At 71.8% G+C, this 21,665-nt stretch overlaps 5 protein-coding genes across 8 annotated transcripts; all 5 read right to left on the minus strand.

The window, feature by feature from the left end:
• Window positions 1–10: 10 nt before the first annotated feature.
• STAT2 (signal transducer and activator of transcription 2) lies at window positions 11–5,872 on the minus strand. Its single transcript, XM_065654233.1, has 23 exons — window positions 5,800–5,872; window positions 5,366–5,497; window positions 5,058–5,208; window positions 4,881–4,979; window positions 4,717–4,809; window positions 4,563–4,641; window positions 4,377–4,462; window positions 4,151–4,299; window positions 3,917–4,075; window positions 3,694–3,846; window positions 3,560–3,580; window positions 3,375–3,468; window positions 3,216–3,272; window positions 3,061–3,144; window positions 2,883–2,990; window positions 2,164–2,299; window positions 2,017–2,066; window positions 1,855–1,943; window positions 1,652–1,788; window positions 1,372–1,560; window positions 1,245–1,302; window positions 238–1,154; window positions 11–172 (listed from the first exon to the last, which is right to left on the minus strand). The coding sequence occupies exons 2-23, from the start codon at window positions 5,494–5,496 to the stop codon at window positions 42–44; spliced, it is 3,171 nt and encodes a 1,056-aa protein (XP_065510305.1). The 5' UTR covers window position 5,497; window positions 5,800–5,872; the 3' UTR covers window positions 11–41.
• Window positions 5,873–6,742: 870 nt separating this feature from the next.
• Window positions 6,743–7,794, minus strand: APOF (apolipoprotein F). The gene is made up of 2 exons (XM_065654256.1): window positions 7,772–7,794; window positions 6,743–7,695 (listed from the first exon to the last, which is right to left on the minus strand). Exon 2 carries the CDS (start codon window positions 7,673–7,675, stop codon window positions 6,743–6,745), a length of 933 nt encoding a protein of 310 aa, XP_065510328.1. The 5' UTR covers window positions 7,676–7,695; window positions 7,772–7,794.
• Window positions 7,795–7,956: 162 nt separating this feature from the next.
• Window positions 7,957–15,335, minus strand: TIMELESS (timeless circadian regulator). 3 transcript variants are annotated; one of them, XM_065654218.1, is made up of 30 exons: window positions 15,248–15,335; window positions 14,835–14,971; window positions 14,052–14,205; window positions 13,851–13,965; window positions 13,706–13,768; window positions 13,500–13,601; window positions 13,250–13,405; window positions 13,039–13,172; window positions 12,869–12,956; window positions 12,605–12,781; window positions 12,311–12,528; window positions 12,111–12,214; window positions 11,855–12,024; window positions 11,658–11,777; window positions 11,436–11,587; window positions 11,262–11,359; window positions 11,060–11,180; window positions 10,559–10,760; window positions 10,321–10,472; window positions 10,167–10,252; window positions 9,971–10,094; window positions 9,809–9,891; window positions 9,580–9,725; window positions 9,331–9,496; window positions 9,185–9,253; window positions 8,996–9,114; window positions 8,763–8,907; window positions 8,593–8,632; window positions 8,365–8,456; window positions 7,957–8,281 (listed from the first exon to the last, which is right to left on the minus strand). In XM_065654218.1, the coding sequence occupies exons 2-30, from the start codon at window positions 14,929–14,931 to the stop codon at window positions 8,160–8,162; spliced, it is 3,615 nt and encodes a 1,204-aa protein (XP_065510290.1). In that variant the 5' UTR covers window positions 14,932–14,971; window positions 15,248–15,335; the 3' UTR covers window positions 7,957–8,159. The 3 variants fall into 3 exon arrangements, with proteins under 3 accessions (XP_065510290.1, XP_065510289.1, XP_065510288.1); XM_065654217.1 differs by having other exon boundaries at window positions 8,593–8,629; window positions 9,971–10,252; XM_065654216.1 differs by having other exon boundaries at window positions 9,971–10,252.
• Window positions 15,336–15,952: 617 nt separating this feature from the next.
• Window positions 15,953–17,505, minus strand: MIP (major intrinsic protein of lens fiber). Of its 2 annotated transcripts, XM_065654259.1 has the most exons (5): window positions 17,146–17,505; window positions 16,655–16,819; window positions 16,480–16,560; window positions 16,049–16,177; window positions 15,953–16,009 (listed from the first exon to the last, which is right to left on the minus strand). In XM_065654259.1, exons 1-5 carry the CDS (start codon window positions 17,503–17,505, stop codon window positions 15,953–15,955), a joined length of 792 nt encoding a protein of 263 aa, XP_065510331.1. The 2 variants fall into 2 exon arrangements, with proteins under 2 accessions (XP_065510331.1, XP_065510330.1); XM_065654258.1 differs by having other exon boundaries at window positions 15,953–16,177.
• Window positions 17,506–18,617: 1,112 nt separating this feature from the next.
• LOC136000412 (aquaporin-2-like) lies at window positions 18,618–20,373 on the minus strand. Its single transcript, XM_065654191.1, has 5 exons — window positions 20,359–20,373; window positions 19,626–19,958; window positions 19,417–19,566; window positions 19,224–19,304; window positions 18,618–18,809 (listed from the first exon to the last, which is right to left on the minus strand). Exons 1-5 carry the CDS (start codon window positions 20,371–20,373, stop codon window positions 18,618–18,620), a joined length of 771 nt encoding a protein of 256 aa, XP_065510263.1.
• Between the last annotated feature and the right edge of the window lie 1,292 nt (window positions 20,374–21,665).

The raw sequence follows: 21,665 nt of genomic DNA on the forward strand, positions 1-21,665 counted from the left end.
CCGCAGGCAGTGGGTGAGGAAGAGGTTTATTTACAGGGGGGTCACTGGAAGTCGTTGGTGTCGATGTGGAGTGGGGGGAAGTCGGTGGTGAAGAGGGAGCTGACGGCAGCCGGGGCCGCGTCCTCGGACTGCGGCAGGAACGGGTCGTGGGGGGCCAGGAGCGCGGCGCTGCCTGTGGGAGGGGGACGGCTCAGCGCCGAGGGGACACCTGTGTCCCCTCCCGGCCCTGACACCCACCTGCCAGCCTGGGGTCCAGCCCCCCATCCATGGCCTCAGGGATGTTGGGCATCAGCTCCGCCGGCTCCAGTGTCTCCAGTGTCCTTGAGCCCGACTCTGGCCCATTCACCAGTGACTGCAGCAGCTCCTGCATGTCCGGGCTCCCCGGCAGCAGGTCCAGGTCCCTCAGCTCCGGTGGCAGCTCCTCGGGGACCAGCAGCGGTTCCACAGCCCCCGGCACTGGCTGCAGCACCCCCGTGTCCCCAGCCACCAGCTGCAGTGTCCCCAGCCTGCCAGGCAGCACCTGCAGTGTCCCCAAGCCCCCTGGTCCCACCTGCAGTGTCCCCTGGCCCTCAGGGACCAGCTGCAGCACCAGCTGTTGCTCCACAACCCCAGGTCCCACTCGCTGTGTCCCCTGGTCCCCAGGTCCCATGTGTTGCAGTGTCCCCAACCCTCCGGGCAGCCCCTGCATCATCCCCATGTCCCCTGGTCCCACCTGCAGTGTCCCCTGGCCCTCAGGGACCAGCTGCAGAACCAGATCCCCAATCTCTGGCAGCAGCATCTCTGGGACTCCAGGTCCCACCTGCAGTGGCTGTGGTGGCTCCAGGACGTGGGCGTCCCCCTGCAGTGTCCCCGAGCCCCCAGGCTGCACTGGCCCCAGACTCCCAGATGTGACCTGCAGTGTCCCCGAGCCCCCAGGCTGCAGTGGCCCCAGACTTGAAGATGTGACCTGCAGTGTCCCCGAGCCCCCAGGCTGCAGCGTCCCCAGGCTGGTGACCATCACCTGCCCTGTCCCTGGGCTCAAGGGCTGCAGTGTCCCCACATTCCCAGATGTGACCTGCTGCGTCCCCGGGCCACCGGGCTGCAGCTGCAGCGTCTCCAGGTTTTCCGTAGCAACCACCAGCTCCTCTTCCGTCTGCCACGACTCATTCGCCTGCCTGCAGGGACAGACATGGGCTCAGGGGACACCAAGCCGTGGGTGACGGGGTCCCCCTTCCCGCAGGGACCGGGGTGTCCCCCCGCCGCACCTGGAGGACACGCGGATGAGGCGCCGGTTCAGGTATCGCTTCTGTTCTGTCAGAGTCTCTGGGGACAGAGAGGGGAGGTCGGCAGGCGATTCCCCGGCGCTGTGCCGCGCGCCGTGCCGTGCCGTACCCTCCTGCCGCTGGCTGTAGTAGGGCCCGAAGGCCTCGTCGCGGGGGGTGTTGGGGTACAGGAACCGCAGGGGGTTCTCGGGGATGTTCTCCTCCACCAGCAGCTGGTAGTCGCGGATGATGTCGGGCAGCGCCAGCGACGCCAGCTCGGCCGCCGTGTAGGGAACCACCGCCCGGAACGCGGGGGGCCCTGCGGGGCCGGGGTGGGGGGCAGCCGGGGTCAGCCCCCCCCGCAGTGCCGAGGCCGGGGTGAGGGGCTGCACTGTGGGGGGGACACTCACCGCTCTCGGGGTGCTCCACCCAGGTGCACGTGACCCCCCCCAGGACGCTCTCGCTGAAGCGGATCAGGAACGTCCCCGTCCACTTCCCCTTCAGCAGCTTCTTCTCCTGCTTGCGGCTCACGAAGCCCAGGATGAGGCTGGGGGGAGGCACCGTCAGCCCCTGCGGCCCCCCTGGCCCCCCCAGCCCCCGGCCCCGCTCCTACCCGTCCTTCCAGAGCGGCTTGAGGTGCTCCTGGAGCAGCCCCAGGATCCCGTCCAGCCAGGCCCAGAAGGAGAAGCCGGCGGCGCCGTCCTGCAGGAGAGGGGGTGAGCAGGGATGGGGAGGACGGGGGGGACAGGGTGACAGCGGGACGGGCACAGCTCACCTTGGAGAACTTGGGCCAGGACACGGTGCTCTCCGGCGACGGCTTCGAGCCTGGAGGCGAGCGCAGGGTGATGTGGGCGGCTCAGCCCCTGCCCGGACCTTGGCGGGGCTCGGCGGGGAGAGGGGGCTGGGGGGGGCCCGGTCTCACCGAAAAGCTTCTCGGCCAGCATGAGGAGGTGCTCCTGGGCCAGGCCCCGCTCGGCCACGCTCTCGAACTGCCAGCTCAGCACCTCGGCCAGCCGGGGCCAGGGGGCTGCGGGGGGCGCGGAGAAGAACTGCTGCTCCTGCAGGAGACGGGGTGAGCGGGACGGGGGACAGGGAGGTGCACCAGAGATGGGGACGTGCGCTGGGACAGAGGACGGCGATGTGCGCTGGGACAGGGGATGGGGGACGGGGATGTGCACCAGAGATGGGGACGTGCACTGGGACAGGGAACGGGGACATGCACCAGAGATGGGGACGTGCACCGTGACAGGGGACAGGGATGTGCACTGGGACAAAGGACAGAGATGTGCACCAGAGATGGGGACATGCACCAGGACAGGGACGTGCACTGGGACAGGGGACAGGGACATGGATCAGAGATGGGGACGTGCACCGGGACGGGGGATGGGGACATGCACCAGAGATGGGGAAATGCACCGGGACAGGGGACGGGGATGCGCACTGGGACAGGGGACAGGGATGCGCACTGGGACAGGGGACAGGGATGCGCATTGGGACCAGGATGGAGCAGGGACTAGGGACAGGCAAAGTTCCAATGCATGGAGAAGGGACCAGGGACAGGGACCAGGAACTCGGGACAGGACACAGGGATGGGACAGCAGGCCAGGGGGGAGACAGTGGGGCTGGGGGGGTCCTGCTCACCTTGGGGTTGCTGGGGTCACTGCTGAGCATGTTGAACCAGAGGATAGAGGCCCAGGCGCTGGAGAGCTGGTTGGTGTTGGAGATGATGACGAATGGCAGCGTGGAGGTCTGCAGAGGGTAGGGGGGTCAGACCTGCACCCCCCCGAGCCCCCAGCCCCCCCCGGCCCCCCGCGCTCGCCTCCAGCTCCAGCTCCAGCCCGCAGTAAGCGTACGCCAGCGTGAAGGTGATGATGTGCAGCTCCTCCGTCACGACCAGGGGACCCTGCCGGGGAGGTGACGCCATGGGGACACCGGCCGCCTCCGCACCCCGCAGCCCCCCGGACTTGCACCCACCTCGCCGGCGCCCTTGCTGCCCTTGCCCGAGCGGCTGTCCTTCTGCTCCTTCAGCGTCTGCGGGCAGCACAGAGTCAGCCTGGGGTTGGGGGCACCGTGGGGGTTTTGCCCCCTCCCCAATGCTGTGGGGGACCCGGGGGTCGGGGCAGGGGTCCCCACCAGGTACTGGAAGTCGCAGACCAGCCCCTCCTGGGGACTGTCCCCTGCCAGGAGGGTTTTGCTGCTCGACGTCAGGATGTTGAACTTGCGAAACCTGCAGGGCAGAGAGAAGCGGGGGGTGGAGGGGTTGGGACCCACGTTGGGGGCACAGCCCTGCCCACCACCAGCACCCCTTCATCTCTCACCCTTTTATCTTGGGGGGGTCCCTGCAAGAGAAAACAGGGTGTCAGCAGGAAGCGGGACCCCAGGGCTGGGTGGGGTCCCCTGCAGGGTCCTGGGACTCCCGTGGGTGGGCAGGGAGGGCCCCCCCAGGTCTGACCTGTCGATGTGGATCTTGGCCTCCATGTGGTGGTTGCGGTCGTGCAGGCGCACGAGCAGGCGGGCGCGGGCCGAGAACTTGCTGGCGGTGCGCAGGACCAGCGGGCGCTTGAAGGGGTTGGGCATGCTGGGCTGCTGCTCCACCACGAAGGCTCTGCGGGCACGGGGCGGGGGGGTCAGGGCTGCCCCCCGCCGCGCCCCAGCACCCCCCGAGCCGCCCCCACCTCCGCAGCAGGTAGGTGAGCTGCTCCTTCAGCCGCTGCTCCAGGAGGGGGGTCTCTGCCTTTAGCGGGTCCCGCTCGTACGTCACCTTCTGCCACAGCTCCCCCAGCGCCCGCAGCAGCTGCAGCAGCTGGAACAGCCCCTGGCCCAGCTCCGTGAACCTGCGGGCGCCGCGGGGCTCAGCGGGGGCCAGTGCGAATCCCCCCCCATCCCCATCCCACCCATCCCGGCCCTACCAGGTCTCCAGCGGGCGCAGGCGGGTGTCGGCGGGGGCCCCCATGCAGGCACGTTGCTGCCGCTCCCGCCAGTCCCCCAGCTCCTGCTGCAGGAACTCCTGCAGCCTCTCGCTGCGCCCCAGCAGCTGCTGCATCTGCGCCAGCACCTCCTGGGGGGACACGCATTCCTGAGCGGGGGGGACGGGGCCGCCGTGACCCCCCCAGCCCAGCCGCAGCCCCTGCTCACCCGCCGCTGCCGGTCCAGGGTCTGTAGCTTGGCCTGGAGGGCTTGGAGCTGCCGGGCGTACTGGGGGTCATTGGTCTTGTCCTCACCTGCAGGCAGGGGGTGAGGGGGGGTGAAGGGACACAGCGGGGCATGGGGCAGCACCGTCCCGTGTCTCTGCCCCTGGCGGGGGGCAAAATTCACCCTTACCCGGCACGTAGTGCACCTTGAAGCAGAAGTCGAAGGCGTCCTGCAGGTCTTCCAGGTGCCGGAAAGCGCGTTCGACCTCCTGGGGAAGGGGGGGGGTGGGAGGTGAGGGGTCGGGCAGCCCCCGAGGTGTCTGGGGGGTCGGGGGGGTCGTTACCTGCAGGGCCGCGTGGAACTCGGCCAAACGCCGCTGGATCTGCTGCTCGCGGCCGCTCTCCGGGGCAGGGCTGGGCGCCGGGGCTGCCCCCCCCTGCGGACACACGAGGTGTGGGGCAGCGGCCGGCAGGGCCCCGCGGGGCAGGAGGGGGGACCCTGCCCTACCTGCCCCCCCGCCTGGCCCAGGCGCAGGATCCGCCGCTCCTCCTGCAGCAGGTTGGCCACCAGGTTGGCAAACCGCTCCGGACACTCCTCGAACTCGGCCTGCAGAGGGGCCAGGGAGGGGGGGTCAGTGGGGCACAGACACCCCCGGGAGCCCCTTCAAACCCCAGACCCACCCACCTGGAGGTCCCGCCGGGCCTTGCGCAGGTTGTGCTTCAGCATGAAATCCTCGTCGCCCAGCCCCGGGCTGCCCAGGCGCTCGCCCAGCAGCGCCAGCAAGGAGTGGAACAGCATCCGTGCATGGGACGAGAGCGGCTCAGCCGCCTGGCGCCTGCGGCACCGCGGCTCAGCACCGGCACCGGTACTGGCACCGCGGCTCAGCACCGGCACCGTGGCTCAGCACCGGCACCATGGCTCAGCACCGGCACCGTGGCTCAGCACCGGGTGAAACACACCGGCACGGCCCCCCGCCCCGGCACCCCCGTTACCAGTTCTGGTCCTCGATCCAGGCGGCCAGGCACTGCCGCACGGCCATGGGCAGCGCAGCCCCCGCGTACAGCTGGTGCACCTGCTCCAGGTGCGCGTTGGCCAAGCTCTGCACCTCCTGCCACTGCGCCATGCTGGGGGGGCCGGGGCGTCAGGGCGGCGCCACCGTCCCCCGGACATGGCACAGCCCCCCAATACGGCACAGCCCCCTGGACACGGCACAGCCCCCCAAACACACCACAGCCTCCCGACACGGCACAGCCTCCTGGACGCGGCACAGCCCCCCCAAACACATCACAGCCCCCCCAAACACATCACAGCCCCCCCAAACACATCACAGCACCCCGGACACATCACAGCCCCCCGGACACGGCCCCTCGAACACGGCACAGCCCCCCCAAACACATCACAGCCCCCCGACACGGCACCCCCGTACCTGCGGCTGCAGCCCGGGACCCCCGGCCCCTCCGCCCGGCCCCGCTCTCCCACCTCGGTGGCTCTTGGGGCAGGAAGGCGCGGAAGCCACGCCCCTCTCCCGGCTGTGCGCGGCGATTGGCGGAGCGCGGCGGCGAGGCCACGCCCCCCCAGCCGGGGAACGCGGGTTCCAGTGGGGTTGCCTACTTCCCCGAAATGACGTCAGGAGGCGGGGCCAGAAAGGGGCGTGGTCAGGGAGGGAACGGGGCGGGGCAATGACGGGACATGGGGACGGGACGTGGGGACGGGACATGGGAAGGGGACATGGGGATGGGACATGGGGAGGGGACATGGGGAGGGGACATGGGGATAGGACGTGGGGAGGGGACATGGGGACGGGACGTGGGGACGGGGACATGGGGACGGGACATGGGAAGGGGACATGGGGATGGGACATGGGGAGGGGACATGGGGACGGGACATGGGGACGGGGACATGGGGATGGGACATGGGGATAGGACATGGGGAGGGGACGTGGGGACGGGACGTGGGGATGGGACGTGGGGATGGGACATGGGGAGGGGACGTGGGGATAGGACATGGGGAGGGGACGTGGGGATGGGACGTGGGGATGGGACATGGGGACGGGGACATGGGGATGGGACATGGGGATAGGACATGGGGAGGGGACGTGGGGATGGGACGTGGGGATGGGACATGGGGACGGGACATGGGGATGGGGACAGGCTGTAGGGACAGGGCCGCGGGACCTGGAGCCAGACAGGGCACGCTGGGTGGGACAAGGACAGGGACAGGGACGGGCCAGCTGCCACCACGTGGTTCAGACAAGGCCACCCCGCGGGGCCAAGGTCCCCATGCCCCAGGGCAGGGTGGCCCCGCATTGATCCGGCACCAACACCCCCAGCCAGGGACTGGGACACGGAGCCGCCACACGGGACCTTTATTCAGATGATGAGGACGGGGCCGCTGTGGGCGGTGGGGGCCGGTGGCGGGTCCCGCTCGGCGGTGAAGTAGCTGATGAGCACCCGCACCCCGGCCTTGAGCCCCGGCTGCAGCCCCAGCTGCACCCCCAGCCCCACGGGGCCGCCGGCGGCAGCGGCCAGGGCGGCCAGCCCGGCGTAGCCCAGGTCCTCGGCCACCTCCAGCGCCCGCGCCGAGGCCTCGGCCTCGCAGCCCTGGAAGGCGAAGTAGAGGCTGGTGCCCAGGTTGTAGAAGGTGCTGACGCCCGGCACCCACTCCAGCACCCCGTGGGCCTCCCGCTCCCCCGGCGGGGCGCAGGGGTCCCCGTCCTCCCGCCGCTGCCGCCGCCGGGTCGGGTGCCGGGGGACGCGTTGGCACAGCCGGCTGCGGGTCCTGTCCCCCGGCACCCCAGGCGGGGTGTGGGGGACACCAGGCGCGGGGCCGTGGAGCCGCGGTGCCGCCACGCAGAGTGATGCCGGGGCAGAGCCCCCCGGCCGCGCCAGGCTGAGCAGCAGCGGCAGCGCCGCGGGCACCGGGGTGTCCCGCAGCCGCGCCAGCCCCCGCAGCAGCGCCGCAGCCGCCGGGGCCCCCATCTCCCGGCACAGCCCCAGCACCGCGGCCTCGGCCTGGGGCGCGCAGGCGGCCGCGCTCAGCGCCAGGGCCATGGCGGCGCGGGCCAGGGCGCGCGGCGCCGGCGGCAGCTGGGAGAAGCCGGGCAGGGACTCGGGGCGCAGGTCCTGGCACGAGACCCCGCGCCCCGGCAGCGCCCGCGGAGGGATGTCCTCGGCGAGCTGTGCCAGCAGCGCCCGCGCCGCGGCCCCGTCATCGTCACCCGGCGCGGGGGGGACGGCGGAGAGGGGGCTGCTGCCCGAGAGGAGGAGGAGGAGGAGGAGGAGGAAGAGCAGATGCCGGGCCATGGCGGCAGCTCCAGGACGGCCTGTGGGGATAGAGGGAGCACAGCCCTGTCAGCCCCCCCGCAGCCACGGCCCCCGCAGCCCCCACACCCGGCTCACCCGTCCGCCGCCGTCCCCTGGCCCGTCCAGCCGCCGCGGCCGCTGCCACCGCGGCCTCTTTATAGCCGCCGTTATCAGATGTTGCGACACACCGGGCCTGTCCCCGTCCCCCAGCGTGGGGACAGGGCAGCTCCCACCCCCCCCGGACCCCCAGACTCACACAACAGGCAAAGCCAAGAGCTGCGCTTATTTATTTGGTCCCTTTCCAGATTTAAAAGGTATCAGAGAAAAAAAAAAAAAGCTGAAAGAAAAAAGGAGTTTGGGGTAAAACCATTGGGGAAGGTGACAGGGCCAAGAGCCGCTGCCTGCTTTTGCAACACCCTTAAAACCAGCTTTAAAACGCACAGAAAACCCAGAAAACAGCCCAGGGCAGGGCAGGGCGAGCCCCTCAATCCTCCTCCTCCTCCTCTTCCTCCTCCACACGCCGGACACGTTTCCGCCTCCCCGGGGGCTGCGGCTCTTCGGCCTCGTCCTCCTCGGAGCCGGGGGCTGCGGGGGCCGGTTCTGCGCCTGCGGGTGGGGAAGGAGCTGAGCCCCCGGCCAGGGGGATGCACCGCAGGGGCAGAGCCCCCGCAGCCCCCGGGAGAACCCACCTGAGCTCCCCCCGGCCTCGTCCTCGCTGTCCAGCTCCCGGCGGCGCTTGGTACCCGGCTGCACCGAGCTGGGGACGGGGACCCGCTCCTCGCTGCGGCACGGAGGGGTCAGCACCGCTCAGCTCCACACCGGGAGAACCCCGGGGGATGGATCCCACCCCGGTCAGGGACAGGACCCCCCCTGAGTGGGGACGGGACGCTGCGGCGGGGCCGGCGCAGGGTTCTCACCTCTCCGAGTCTGATCCCAGCCCGGCCGGCGGCTGCTCTGCTGCCGGGGACAAGGAGAGGGGCTGACGGGTGACCCCATGGCGGGGGGACCCCATGGCGGGGGGACCCCGGCCACGTCCTGCACCCCCAGCCCGGTCCTGCACCCCCAGCCTCACCCCCTGTCCCCTCACCTGCATCCACGTCCTGGGGACACCCGGGGGACGCCGGCAGCCCCTGGGGGGAACCCGGGGGGTCGGGGCCGCGGTGGGCGATGGAGGCGGCTGCGCGGCGGAGCTGTTGCGGCGTCAGGGCGGCTGGGATGCGCCAGAAGGATTCCTGGAGGAGAGGGGAGACACTGCAGGGCCAGGCCAGAGCGAGGGGATGGAGACGAGGACAGGGACAAGGACGGGGACAGGGACTGCACCTGCTCACTGGCGGGGGGCCGCAGCCCCAGCTGCCGCAGCAGGGCACGGAAGCGCCGGTTCTCCATGGCATCCTCGTTCTCCTCCGTGAGCGGCACCAGCGGCACCGGGTGGGACACGCCTGGGCCCAGAGCAGCGTCAGCCTGGCCCCGTCACCCCCATGGCCGCCCCCCAGCCCCCCAGCCGCTCACCGTCCTCCTCGCGGTCCCCCGCCGTCCTCCGCAGGCAGGTCTGCAGCCACCGCAGGGGCCCCCCCAGGCCTGGGGACAAGGCGGGTGAGAGGGGACATGGTCCTGGGGGACAAGCCCGGCCGGGAGGGTCACAGCCCCTCGCCCACCTTCCTGATGTAGACGATGCACCAAGGGCTCCCCAGCTCCTTCCTCAGGTGCCCAGTGCTCCTCCATGGGACCTTCCTCCCCTTCATCCTCCTCCTCCTCCTCCTCGCTGTCCCCGTCCTCTGCCGAGCTGTCCTGGGCCGGCACCGCTGGGGCACCCGCTGCACCCTGGGGGGACGGGGGTTGTCGGGGTGCCTGCGGTGGGGCAGCACCCGTGGGCACAGCCTGGGGACCCCCCGAACCCCCCGTACCGGCCCGGGGGGGCCCTGGCCCTTCCTGCGGCGCTTCTTGTAGAGCTCCTTGCGTTCCGCCACCAGCCCCAGCCCCAGCAGCTTGTCCACCACGCGAGCCCGCGAGCGCCGCGCCGTCAGGTGCTTCATGATGTTCCCCAGGACGTCTGCGGGGAGGGGGGGGTCAGGACGAGGGTCAGGGTGAGCGTCAGGCTGTGTCCCCCCCCAGCCCACCCGGGGCCCCGCTCACCATCCGAGCCCTGGAACTCCTCGAAGAGCCGCGTCAGCTCCTCCTCCTGCTCCTGGGTCCACAGCACGATGCGGGTGCCCTTCCTGGGTGGGGGGGGATGACACGGCCATGGGTCCCCACCCCAGGGCGAGGGGGAGCCCCGGGTGGGGGGTCCCGACCCACCTGTCCCGCGGGAAGTCCCTGGCGCTGGCGGCCAGTCCCAGCCGCACCAGCTGCTTCACCACCTGCCGCCGCGTCCGCCCGGGCGCCGGGAGCTGCGCCAGGATGGTGGCAACCACGTCCTGGCCTGCGGGATGGGGGGGCTGCAGTGAGGCAGCCCCCGCAGCCCCCCCAGGGGTCCCGCTGCACCCCCCGGTACCTTCCACCTCCTTGTATTTCCAGTAGAGCTCCCGCAGCTCCTGCTCCTCTTGGGGGGTCCAGGGGGTGCCCCGGCTCCTGCCAGCCCTGGGGGGGGTGAGGAGAGGTGAGGGGGGTAATGGGGGGGCTGCAGCCCCCTCCCCAGCCCCACTCACCCCTCGCCCTCGCGCAGGGAGCCGTAGCCCTCGGTCATCTCCCGCACGGCCGCCGGGCTCTTCCAGAACAGCAGCTCCACGAAGGCTTTCTTGTTGGTGGCCGCCAGCGCAAAGAACTTGCCCAGGATGAACTTGGCCAAGGCCACCAGCTCCTGCGGGCAGGGGGAGGGAGAGCTGGGTGGGGGGGACGCGGGGATGGACCCCTCCCTAGGGAAACCGAGCGGGGAACGGGGCTGACCTGGTGCGCGGCGGCCGCGGGGTCGCTGAGCAGGCGGTGGAACGTGGCGAAGAGGGAGAGCTGGAACAGCAGGGCCTCCATGCGCAGGTCGCGGGCCAGGCGGTGCAGCAGCCGCGCGGCGCAGTGGTTGGTGCGGGGGCTGTTGCGTTCGTACCCCCGCAGCAGCAGCACCAGCGCCCGCACCACGGGGGCGCAGGCAAACCTGCCCAGACCCCCCCGGTCAGCAGGGCCACCCCCAGAGCCTTCCGGTCAGCAGGGCCAAGCCCTGGACCCCCCCGGTCAATATGGCCAACCCTGGACCCCCCGGTCGGCAGGGCCACTCCTGGCACCCCCCCGGTCAATATGGCCAACCCTGGACCCCCTGGTCGGCAGGGCTACCCCTGGAACGCCACCGGTCAATATGGCCAACCCTGGACCCCCCGGTCAGCAGGGCCACCCCTGGCACCCCCCAGGCCCCTCCGGTCAGCAGGGCCACCCTGGTCCCCCCGTCGCCCCTCTCACCGTTTCAAGTAGTCGAGGAAGTTGAACTCCTTCTCCGACACCTGCACGGTCTCTTCCTCCTCTTCTTCATCCTCCTCCTCCTCCTCCTCCTCCGGCTCCTCGGCCTCGGGGGGCGCGGGCTCTGCGGGGGGACAGTGCTGAGGGCCCGGGGCACCCCGGCACAGACCCCCCCGGTTCCCGGTGCCGCCGGCTGGGGACTCACGGGGCAGGGGAGCGAAGAGGATCTCCCGCAGCAGCCGCGTCTCCTCGGGCGGCCCCGCATCGGGGGCTCCGAACACGTCCCCTTCGGGCCAGACGTCCCTGGGGAGGTGGGACAGGCTGGCACCGCGTCCCCACAGCCCTGCCCGGGTGGGGACGGGGACCGGGGTGCCGGTACCTTGCAGAGCGGAGCAGCCGCAGGGCCGGGGGGACTTGGCCGTCCCGCAGCCGCCCCTGGATTTGCAGCAGAGCCGCCGCGCGCTGCTCCTCCACCGGCACCTCTGAGGCGGCGTCGAAGGGCACCAGGTCCTCGGGGAGGGGCACCTCGCCCTGTGTGTGACGCCGCTGTCACCCTGTGACACCCCCTGGTGTCCCCCGCGGGGCCGGGTCCCCCCCATACCTGCAGGCAGCCCTGGAGCTGCGGGGCCAGCGCAGCCCACAGCTCCTCCAGCTCGGGCGGCTGCGGGGCCGGGGCTGCGGCCACCACCGGCTTCTTCCTCCTCCTCCGCACGCGTTTGCTCTGGGGGACGAGGACGGGGTCATGGGGGGACGCGTGACCCCCCCAGGGACCCCCCCGGCGGGGCGGCCGCGTCCCACCTGCACCACGAGGCCGGCGCGGCCGCGGCAGAAGCGCTCGAGCATGCGGAGGAAGAGATGGGCCGTCTCCACCAGGTCCCGCAGGAAGCTGCGCGGCTGCTTGGTCTCGTCGAACTTGCGGAAGAGGGCGAGGAAGAGCTCCCGGTACTCCATCAGGTAGAAGATGTTGCCTGCGGAGGAGGAGGTGGGGGTCAGCCGCGGAGTGCCGGGGTCGGACCCCCTGACCGAGGATGGGCGGCGGGACAGACGGACTCACTCTTGATGACCTGGCTGCTGTCCCGCACCGCCTGCTCGGGGGACCGGTCCATCTCCTGCACCGTGCGCAGCAGCTCCTGGTACGCCTTCAAGGCCAAGTGCATCCTGCGGACGGGCAGCGTCAGGGCAGGACCCGCACCCGGGCGGGGGTCCCAGGCACCCAGGGGGGTCCCAGACGCCCAGGGGGGCCCCAGGCTTCACCTGCGGGCCCAGGTCGCCGCCTCCTTCTTGTCCATCAGCGCCATCTCGTAGTAGGTGGTGAGGTTCTGCTCGATGAAGTGGAAGGCGCGGACGCCCACGGTCTCGGACACCAGCTCGGGGCGGAAGCCGCGCCGGCGGTTGAAAGCCATGAAGAAAGCGCTGGCCCACAGGTAGTAGGTCTCGTCATGCTGCTGAGCCTTCTCCCGCACCAGCTGGTCCTGGGGGTGACAGGGGGGGGCTCAGCGGGGGGTCCCACAGCCCCGGGTTGGGGGTCTGGCAGCCCCGGCCCCTCACCTTGACCAGCAGCATCAGGCGGTTGTAACAGCCCTCCAGGAAATCCTGGCAGAAGCGGCGCAGGAAGAGCCGCACGTTGCGGGCGGAGCGGCGGGGGGGCTCGGCCTCGGGGGCCGCCTGACGCCGCCGCGGCACGCGCCGCGGCTCCTTGCCCAGGTCGTGGCTGTAGCTCTTCAGCTGCGGGGGGACAAGGAGGGAGCAGCCGGGGCTTGTGCCGCCGCGTCACCCCCGTGTCCCCCTCCACGTCCCCGTCCCCGCGCTCACGTTGTGCAGCCCCTTATGGAAGACGACGTCCCGATCGCCGATCGCCTTCAGGCCTTGCAGGACATAAGAGCCGCCAAAGCGGGAGTGCCTGGGATGGGGGGACATGCGCTGAGCGGTGCCGGCCCCATCACGGGGGTCCCGGCCCCGCCACGGGGTGTCCCCCCCGTCACCTGGACGGGCGCTGCCGCGCTCGCGCCCTCTTCTCCGCCAGCTCGCGCTGCCGCAGGGTCTCCAGCTCCCGCGTGTCCTCCCCGTGCTCGGCGGCCGCTTGTCCCTGTCCCAGCGCCGCCAGCTCCTCCGGGCTCTGCGGGCGGCACCGTCAGCGCTGCGGGGGGATCCGAGGGGGGTCCCCGGCCCCGCCGCCCCCCCGGCCCGGCTCACCTGGTCGCGGAACATGAGCGAGATGATCTCCAGCACGTGCAGGGCCCATTGCTGCTCCGTCTGGGCGCTGGCCAGGAACTTGAGCAGGTCGTCCATGCCGCTGATGTGCAGCGCCCACAGCACCCGGTCGTGCACGCTGGCGTCACCGTCCACACCCTGGGGGGACAGTGGGCGGGGGGCGCTCAGCAGGCAGAGTGTGGGGGTCCCCGGGGAGCTGCCGGGGACCTGGGGAAGGGCCCTGTCCCGGTACCTGCTCCTCCGCGGGGTCCGGGGGGACGTGCAGCACGTTGCGCAGCAGCAGCAGGATCCTCTCGATCAGCAGCGCGTCCTCCTCCTGCCGCTGCTCCCAGTCCTGGGGTGACGGCACCGTGAGGGTCCCGCGGCGCCCGTGGGGACCCCGCCGGGCGGGGCCGGACCCCACGGTTCCCGGGAGCCGCGCGGGGACACGGGACTCACCAGCTGCAGCAGGTCGTAGAGCTTCTCGCTGAGCACCCCGAAAACTTTCTCGCTGGCGAACGCCTGCGGGGACCCCTGTGTGGGTCTGGGGAGGCCCAGCAGAGCCCCCCCCACCACCCAGAGGCCCCTCCCCGGGCAGCCTCACCTCTTTGTAGGCCTGCAGGTAGGACAGGACCTGCAGAAAGTGGTGCCGAGAGGCGGCGTCCGCGGGCACTTTGCCAAAGCAGAGCAGCGCCGGCTGCGTCAGGTTCACCATCAGCCTGCGAGCGGGTTGGGGGGGCCATGAGGGACCCCCGCTCCGCAGGGACCCCCCCACGGCCCCCTCCCGCCTCCAGCCCCCAGGTACCTGACGACGGCATCGAAAAGCACCTTGTCCTGCGGGTACTGCACCATGATGGGCAGCAGGTCGTTCTGCAGGATCTGAGCTGCCCCCAGCTGCTGCCGCACGTCCCGGGTCTCGTCCTCATGGCGCAGGTACCGGATCAGGTCCTTGACGCTCTCTGGGCGGGGGGGTACCACAAATAGGACTCATAAATCTGATTTTTAGGTACGATAATAAGCTAATCTCCCCAACACGTCAGGCTGATGCGTTGCCAGCGGGTTATTTTAACAACAAAAGGTGTGTATTGACTGACTAGCGGAGTTCTCATACCTGCCATCTCAAATTTTCCGAGCATAACCAAGGGTTCTGTGTTCCAAACACAACCGTACAGAACTTCTTACTTAGCGTAGTAACAGCAGGAGAATGTTAAAATAGGAATTTTATCAGTTCTCAATCGCACAGTCTCTTCACTATTCTTTTAAACTTGTTTAGTTTTTTGTTTTATTTCTGACTTAATAGGCCAAATAAAGGCTGCGGGGCAAATATGCTCAATGTGTCCTTCTTAAAAGGGGTAATGTGAAGTACAGATTTCAATCAGTGATCTTCCACGAGTCGCAGGACAAACGGAACATCTTTTTAGTTTGGCTTATGCCTCTGATCCTTTCCCTTAACAGAGGCTTTATGGGCAAAGCGGCAGATACCTGGATCGCTGCTGAGTGGAACAACGCTGCTTTTTTGCCAGGAGAAACGATAATTAGGTAATTACAGCGATTCTGTAACGGGCCCGTGAGCCCCCGCCGCACGTACCCAGGCAGTCGGGCTCCCGGTGGTACACGTCCCCTTCCAGGTAGCCCAGGGCGCTGCAGGTCGCCAGCAGCTCGCAGTTCATCATGTACCAGTCCATGCAGCGCACCGGGGCGCCGGGACCGGGAACCGGGGGCCGCCTGCGGGACGGGCGTCAGCGCCGCCGCCGGGTGCCCCTCCCGCGCCCCGTCCTGGGGTCCCACCCGCCGGTACCGGGGCAGCGGCCAGCTTCAGGCAGCCCCCACCCCTTCCCGGGGTATCCGCCGGCCCCCATGCGGCGGTTACCGGGATCGGGGCACCGGCGGGGATCCCCCTTCCCGGCCCACCGGATATCGGAGCGTGGGCCGGTCCCGGTCCCGGTCCCGGTCCCGCCGCGCCCCCCGGGCTCCAGGCAGCCCCGGCCCCCCCGCGCTCACCGCCGGCCCCGTCTCGTCGCCCTCGCGGTCCCGGGTCCCGGCGCGGGGGCGGTGTTACACAACCGCCCCAGTTCCCGCGGCGGGAGGCCCCGCCCCGCCCGCGGCCTTCAAGCGGCGACTCCCTACCGGAGAAGCCCCGGTGGGCCCTTGTCCCCACCTCCCGTCACGCGCCCCCAGCACGCCCCGGCGGGACGGTGCCCCGCAGCCCCCTCCCCTCGGGTGCGGGACCAGCGCATCCCCGCTCCCCAGGCGGGGTGCTGCGGGCCCCCCCACCCCGCGGGTCACCCTGCGAGCAGGGGCGGCTTTCAGTGGCATTGCCCTTTTAAGAGCGGGGCGCGCTGCGCCGCAGCCACACCCACAGGGCGGGGCCTCCCCCGCGGGCGCGGGAACGGGCGCTTCCCGCCAGCCCCCGCGCGGTTGCCGGGGCGACGCGGTCCCGGTTGTCCCCCCCGGTCCCTCCCGGTGTCCCCCCGGTACCGGCCACGGCCGCGAGCGGTTACCAAAATAAAAGAGCAGGTTTAATTCACCGAACACAGGACTCCCGCCGCGGCGGGGCGGGGCGGCGCGGCCCCGGCCAGGCCGGGCGCCGGTAGCCGGTACCGGAGCCTCGCCGCCGCCCGCCGCGCCGCACACACACGCACCACACGCACCGCGGCGGCCCCGTCACAGCAAAGCAGCGGGCGGGCGCGGGGGCCCGGGCCCGGCCTACAAGCCCTGCGTCTTCAGCTCCAGCGGCTCGGCGGTGGGCGGCTCGGGTGGCGGCTCCGCGGCGGCGGCGGCGGCGGTGACGGCGGCGACGGCGGCGGCCGCGGGGGCCTCCCCCTTGAGGGCGGCCAGGCGCTCGGCCAGGCTGCGCGGCCGCGGGCACAGCGCGAACTCGTACAGCACCGCGCCCAGCGCCGCGCCCAGCAGCGGGCCCGCCCAGTACACCTGCGGGGGGGCGGCGTGGGCACCGGCACCCCCGGGCACCCCCGGCACCCCGGCTTCGGGGATCCCCCCCCACCCCTTTATCCCTTTGGGCACCCACAAACCAGCTGTTGGGGGGGCAGCAGGGCGGGGGGGGGGCTCCTTGTGCCCTGTCTTCGCAGCCCCCCCAGCACCCCGGGGTGTCACTGTCACCGTCACCGGGGTGGTCCCGGCAGCTGCCCCCCGCTCGGTGGGGACACCACGGCTGGGGCAGGGCGGGGAGGGCCCGGGGTGGGATTTGGGGGTGTCCCCCCACACACGCTTACCCAGTGGTTGGTGAAGTTGCGGGTGATGACGGCCGGGGCGAAGGAGCGTGCGGGGTTCATGCCGGCGCCCGTGTAGTGGATCTGGGGGGGAAGGATGGGGCAGTGGGGTGCTCTGGACACCCCCCCCCCCCAGCCCCCGGGGTCACAGCGGGAGGGTCCCCGCGGCCGCCCTTACCCCGAAGAGGTGGCCGAGGGCCAGGGAGAAGCCGACGGGCAGCGCGGCGGAGCCGGGGCGCCCGTCATGGCGCTCGTCGACGCTGGCGAGCACGCAGAGGATGAACTGGGCTGTCAGCAGCAGCTCCACCACCGTGCCCTGGCCCGGGCCCACGCCGGGGTGCAGCTGCGTGGGGAGGGGGCTCAGCACCCCGCGGAGCCGCTCCCCCCATTCCCCGGCACCCCAACCCCTCAGCACCTCCAGTTCATTGCTGACCCCCCCACCATCTCCAGCCCCACATCCCCGCTCAGCCCCAAACACCCCCCGGACACCCAGCACCCCCTGGACCTTCATTAAACCCCCATCCCCAGTGCCCCAAACCCCCCAAGCACCTCTGAACCCCTCAATCCTCCATCACCCCCCCGCCGCGGTTCCCCAAACCCCCTCATGGAGCCCCCACCCCACAGCACCCCAACCCCTCCAGCCCCCCCAAACCGCCCGGCCCCTCTCACCGCGCTGAGGCCGAGGGTGCCGCGCACGGGGGCCGGGGTCACCCCGTAGAGCACCCCGGCCCCGGCCAGGGCGCCCAGCAGCTGCGCCAGCAGGTAGCCCAGGGCTCGGAGCAGCGACAGCTGCGACGCCATCACCAAGGCCAAGGTGATGGCCGGGTTGACGAGGCCGCCGCTGACATGGCCCAGCGTCTGCACCAGGGTGGCCTGGGCCAGCCCGAAGGCCAAGGCGGCCCCCAGGACGCTGGGGGGGCCCGGGACCCAGCGCAGGGAGGCCCCCAACCCCAGTAGGGTGTACAGGAGGCTGCCCAGGAACTCGGCCAGCACGGCCCTCCAGAAAGCGGACGAGCGCAGCTCCCGCATGGCCTGGCCCCGCTGCCCTCGGCCCCGCTCCCCTCCCCGGGGGGAGCCCAGCACCACCTTTATAAGGCCCCCCCGGGGCCGGCCCCGGGGGTGGGATCCCACCGCCGCCACCCCCCGTTAACTGCTTCGCTGCCCGGGGTGGTGACGTGCAGAGAGGGACCCCCCCCAGGACAACCCCACACCCCTGGGGTAGCCGGGATTCCCCCCCCCGGACAACCCTACACCCCCGGGATAGCTGGGACCCCCCCGGGACAGCCCCACACCCCTGGGATAGCTGGGACGCCCCAGGACACCCCCAGGATAGCCAGCCCCCCCGCCCAGGGCAGCCCCACACCCCCAGGACAGTGGGAACCCCCCCGGACACCCCCCCCCAGGATAGCCAGGACCACCCCCCAGTGCAACCCCCCCACCCCCGGGATAGTGGGGACCCCCCAGAGCTGCATCCCCCATCCCTGGGCTGCCCCGGGGGGCTCTGTGTGGTTTGGGGGGGGACACCCCCACGCTTGGGGACCCGCAGGCAGCACTGAGCCCCCCGCCTCCATGTTTTGGGGACACTTTGGGGTGTCACTGATGGGAGCCTCTCCCACCCCCACGCGGGGGGTGCTGGGTGCCCCCCCGGGGCCAGCCCCCCCAGCCCTGTTGTCTGTGCAGGTTATTCAGCCCGGCTTAGCGGGGGCTAATTCCCCGGCCGGGGGGGGATTAGAGCCAGGCCCGGCCATTGGCGCCCGCCGGAATCTGCCGGGGCTGCAGAGGCCGCGACAAAGCGTTTGCTGCGCTCAGCGCCCCGGCACGGGACAGGCTGGGGGGTCCCGGCCCCCGCCCTCGCCGCGGGGCCGCGGGAGGGGACGTGGCCCTGGGGGAGGACCCGGCATCGGGGTGTCCCTGCGGGCACGGGATGGGGGGCTGGCAGCCGCCGAGACCCCCCAGAGACACCTTGAGCAGCTCCGACCCAAAACCACTTTTAATCCCCCCGGGGGAGTGGGGAGCGGGGGGGGCTGGAGCCACCGCGGCCTCCCCGGCCCCCCCACCCTGTTGTGGGGGGCACCGGGTGTCACACTCGGGGGGTGGTGGGGACGCATGTGCCGCCTCCATGGGCTGGGGGAGCGGGGGGCTCAGGCCGTCGGGGGGGCCGGGGGGCTGCGGGCGGAGGGTGAGGAGGGGGCCGGGCTGGGGGTGTCCAGCGGCGCCACGTCCCGGCAGGTGAGGCAGGCGCCCAGTTTCGCCCGGGGGGCACCGGCGGCCAGGACCAAGTCGTGGCAGAGCGCGGCCAGCAGCGCGCCCAGCACCGGGCCCAGCCAGAACACCTGGGGGGACACGTCAGCGCTGGGGGGGGGGGACACCGGGCTGCTGGCGGGGGGGGACGCGCCAGGGGTGCCCCATGGGTGGGGGAACGCGGGGCTGGGGGACGCTGGGCGCTGCCGCGGGGATGGGTGAACCGGGGACCAGTGACAGCGAGGAACCTGTGCTAGGTGGGGGGGGTCACACGTTTGGGAGGGGGACACCAGGAGGGGCCCATCCTATGAGGGAGGGACCAGGAGGACCCAAACTGGGGGTGCAGCCGAGGGTGACCTGTCCCACGGGCGACCCGTCCAAAGGGAAGAGCTGGGGACCCCTTCCCTGGGTGGGGATGGGACCGGGGGGGTCCCGTGCTGCAGCTGGGGCACCCACCCCCATGTTGGGGTCTTGGGGGGGGGGACCCAGGGGTGCTGCTGACTCACCCAGTGGTTGTCCCAGATGCCGGTGACAACGGCCGGACCCAGCGAGAGCGCGGGGTTCATGCAGCCCCCCGAGAACGGCCCCTGCGGGAGGGAGGGGGGTCAGGGGGTGGCAGCTGGGGGGGACAGCCCGGGGGGGGCAGGGCTGTCTGGGGTGGGGGTCACAGCCCATGGGGGGCGGTTTGGGGGTCCTCACCGCAGCCAGGGCGCCGGCAGCCACGGCGCTGCCCAGGGCCAGCCCACCATGTGGTGCCGCGTGCTCGGCGGTGCCAAACGCAGCCAGCGCCAGCTGGAAGGTGGCGAAAATCTCCCAGGCCAGCGCCTGTCCCGCCGTCCCCGTCCCCACCTGCCGCGACAGCCCCGCCTCAGCGCCACGACGCCGGGATGGGGACGGGGACGGGGAACGCGGCCGCTCACCCTGGTGACGAGGCCGGTGCCGTGGGGCAGCGCCGTGCGGGCGGCGGCGGCGGCCAGCGTGGCCCCGGCGCACTGTGCCAGGAGCGCGGCGGCCCCGCGTAGGGCGCCCACCTTGCGGGTGCACATCAGCGCCAGCGTGAGCGCCGGGTTGGCATGGGGCGCCCCGAGGGCACAGCCCAGCGCCCCGGCCACCAGCCCCCCGGCCAGTGCCGGCGCCAGGGCCGCGGGGGACGCCGAGGCGCCCAGCACCACCCCCACGAAGACAAAGGTCGCTGCTGCCTCCGCCAGCACCCCCCGCCAGAAGCAGCCGCTCCGCAGCTCCTGGGGACACAGGGTGGGTGTCACCGCGGCGGGGACCGGGTGCCGTGGGGATGGGGGACCTCGATGGTGGGGTGCCGTGGGGATGGGGGACCTCGATGGTGGGGTGCCGTGGGGATGGGGGACCTCAGTAAGCAGGTACCACGGTGATGGGGGCATCTTGGCAATGGCGCACCTTGTCGCCAGGGTCACCGTGGCGACGGGGACACTGTGGTGGGCAGAGATGGTGCCCTGGCTACGGGGGGTGACGGTCACAGCGCCGGGGGCAGGAGCCACTGGAGGGGCTGGTGCTGGGGGGTCCGCATGAGTTGGGGGGCTGCCCGCTCACCCCCCCGGGGCTATGGGTCTGGGGGCTCGGGGGAGCTTGGGGGGCTGAGGGGCCGCACGGCTCGCAGGGCCTTACCTCCCCGATGGCCATGGCGCAGCTGGCACCGGGACGCCAGGGAGGGGACACCCCCAGCACGGCCACCCCCCCCGGCCCCGCCAACCCCCCGGGTGTGGGGGGAGCCCCACGCTGGGCACAAGACACCCCCGGGGTGCTGGGGGGGCTGAGGATGGGGCAGAGCCCGGGGGGGCTGCGGGGGTCCCGGGGGGGGCTCTGAGCATCCCTGGGCGCCATGGCAACGCACGGGGACACCGGGGTGTTGCCACAGCGACCAGCGAGAGATGAAAGGCCGAGATGAAAGGCCGGGGAGTGGGGGGGACGGTGCCTGTGGGACACACACACACCCCCCCGTGCCCAGTGACAAGCGCCCAGGGACAAGGGTGTCCCTGTGCTGGTGCCCGGGGGGGCGGCAGGTGAGGGCGGGGGTGTCCCTGTGCCCCTCGTGTCCCTGTCCCACCGTGTTCCTGTCCCCCCATGTCCCTGTTCCCACTCCGTGTCCATGTCCCCCCATGTCCCTGTCCCCCTGTGTCCCCGTCCCCCCAATGTCCCTGTCCCCCCCGTGTCCCTGTTCCCCCCGTGCCCCTGTCCCCTGTGTCCCTGTCCCCGTGGCCTGTCCCCGTGTCCCCGTCCCCCATGTCCCTGTCCCCCCGTGTCCCTGTCCCCGTGTCCCCGTGTCCCTGTCCCCCCGTGTCCCTGTCCCCCCGTGTCCCTGTCTCCGTGTCCCCGTGTCCCTGTCCCCGTGTCCCTGTCCCCCCGTGTCCCTGTCTCCGTGTCCCCGTGTCCCTGTCCCCGTGTCCCTGTCCCCCCGTGTCGCTGCCAGCTCAGCAGCCCCGGCCGCACGTGGGGTGAGTCAGCGGGGCCGGGAAGGGCCTGGTCAGCACGGGGGGCCGGGGTGGGGGGACCCGGGGCTGCTGACGCTCCGCAAAGAGCCAGAACAATCCGCGCCCGGGGCCGCGGCGAAGGGGAAACACGGGGGGAAACACGTGGGGACGCGGGGGGGGCGAGAGGAGCGGCAGCGGCTCCGCCAGCGCCATCGCTCCCGGGGCTGGAAGCCCCCCGCTCCCGCCCCCACCGAGCCCCTGGGTGCCCGGGGTGGGGGGGCGCTCCCGGTCCCCGGACCCCCCGGTACTGCGGGTGGGGGGGGCGAACGGGCGGCGCCAAGATGGCGGCGCCCCGCCCGCCTTCAGATCGGGGCGGAACTGGCCCGCGTCACGTGACGGGGGAGAAGGCGGTGCCGCGATGGGCGGGGGCACGTGACCGGCGGCTCCAAAATGGCCGCGCCCATGGTGCGGGCGGCGCGGGGGCGGGGCTTGGCGGCCTTAAAG

Source organism: Caloenas nicobarica, chromosome 33 (genome assembly GCF_036013445.1).
Source record: "Caloenas nicobarica isolate bCalNic1 chromosome 33, bCalNic1.hap1, whole genome shotgun sequence".
Lineage (NCBI taxonomy): Eukaryota > Metazoa > Chordata > Aves > Columbiformes > Columbidae > Caloenas > Caloenas nicobarica.

Excerpts from the sequence above, each read along its gene's own strand:
- STAT2 (XM_065654233.1), bottom strand. The coding sequence starts at position 5,496 with ATGGCGCAGTGGCAGGAGGTGCAGAGCTTGGCCAACGCGCACCTGGAG. Across the intron at positions 3,847-3,916 it reads CTCACCTACCTGCTGCGGAG|AGCCTTCGTGGTGGAGCAGC; the intron begins GTGGGGGCGGCT and ends CCGTGCCCGCAG. Across the intron at positions 3,273-3,374 it reads TCTGCGACTTCCAGTACCTG|ACGCTGAAGGAGCAGAAGGA; the intron begins GTGGGGACCCCT and ends TGCTGCCCGCAG.
- APOF (XM_065654256.1), bottom strand. The coding sequence starts at position 7,675 with ATGGCCCGGCATCTGCTCTTCCTCCTCCTCCTCCTCCTCCTCCTCTCG.
- TIMELESS (XM_065654216.1), bottom strand. The coding sequence starts at position 14,931 with ATGGACTGGTACATGATGAACTGCGAGCTGCTGGCGACCTGCAGCGCC. Across the intron at positions 13,173-13,249 it reads CGCTCATGTTCCGCGACCAG|AGCCCGGAGGAGCTGGCGGC; the intron begins GTGAGCCGGGCC and ends TGCCGCCCGCAG. Across the intron at positions 12,025-12,110 it reads CAGCAGCCAGGTCATCAAGA|GCAACATCTTCTACCTGATG; the intron begins GTGAGTCCGTCT and ends CCTCCTCCGCAG.
- MIP (XM_065654258.1), bottom strand. The coding sequence starts at position 17,505 with ATGCGGGAGCTGCGCTCGTCCGCTTTCTGGAGGGCCGTGCTGGCCGAG. Across the intron at positions 16,561-16,654 it reads CCCTCGGCCACCTCTTCGGG|ATCCACTACACGGGCGCCGG; the intron begins GTAAGGGCGGCC and ends CTTCCCCCCCAG. Across the intron at positions 16,178-16,479 it reads GCAACTTCACCAACCACTGG|GTGTACTGGGCGGGCCCGCT; the intron begins GTAAGCGTGTGT and ends GCCCCCCCGCAG.
- LOC136000412 (XM_065654191.1), bottom strand. Across the intron at positions 19,567-19,625 it reads TCACCAGGGTGAGCGGCCGC|GTGGGGACGGGGACGGCGGG; the intron begins GTTCCCCGTCCC and ends CTGTCGCGGCAG. Across the intron at positions 19,305-19,416 it reads CTGCCGGCGCCCTGGCTGCG|GGGCCGTTCTCGGGGGGCTG; the intron begins GTGAGGACCCCC and ends TCCCTCCCGCAG.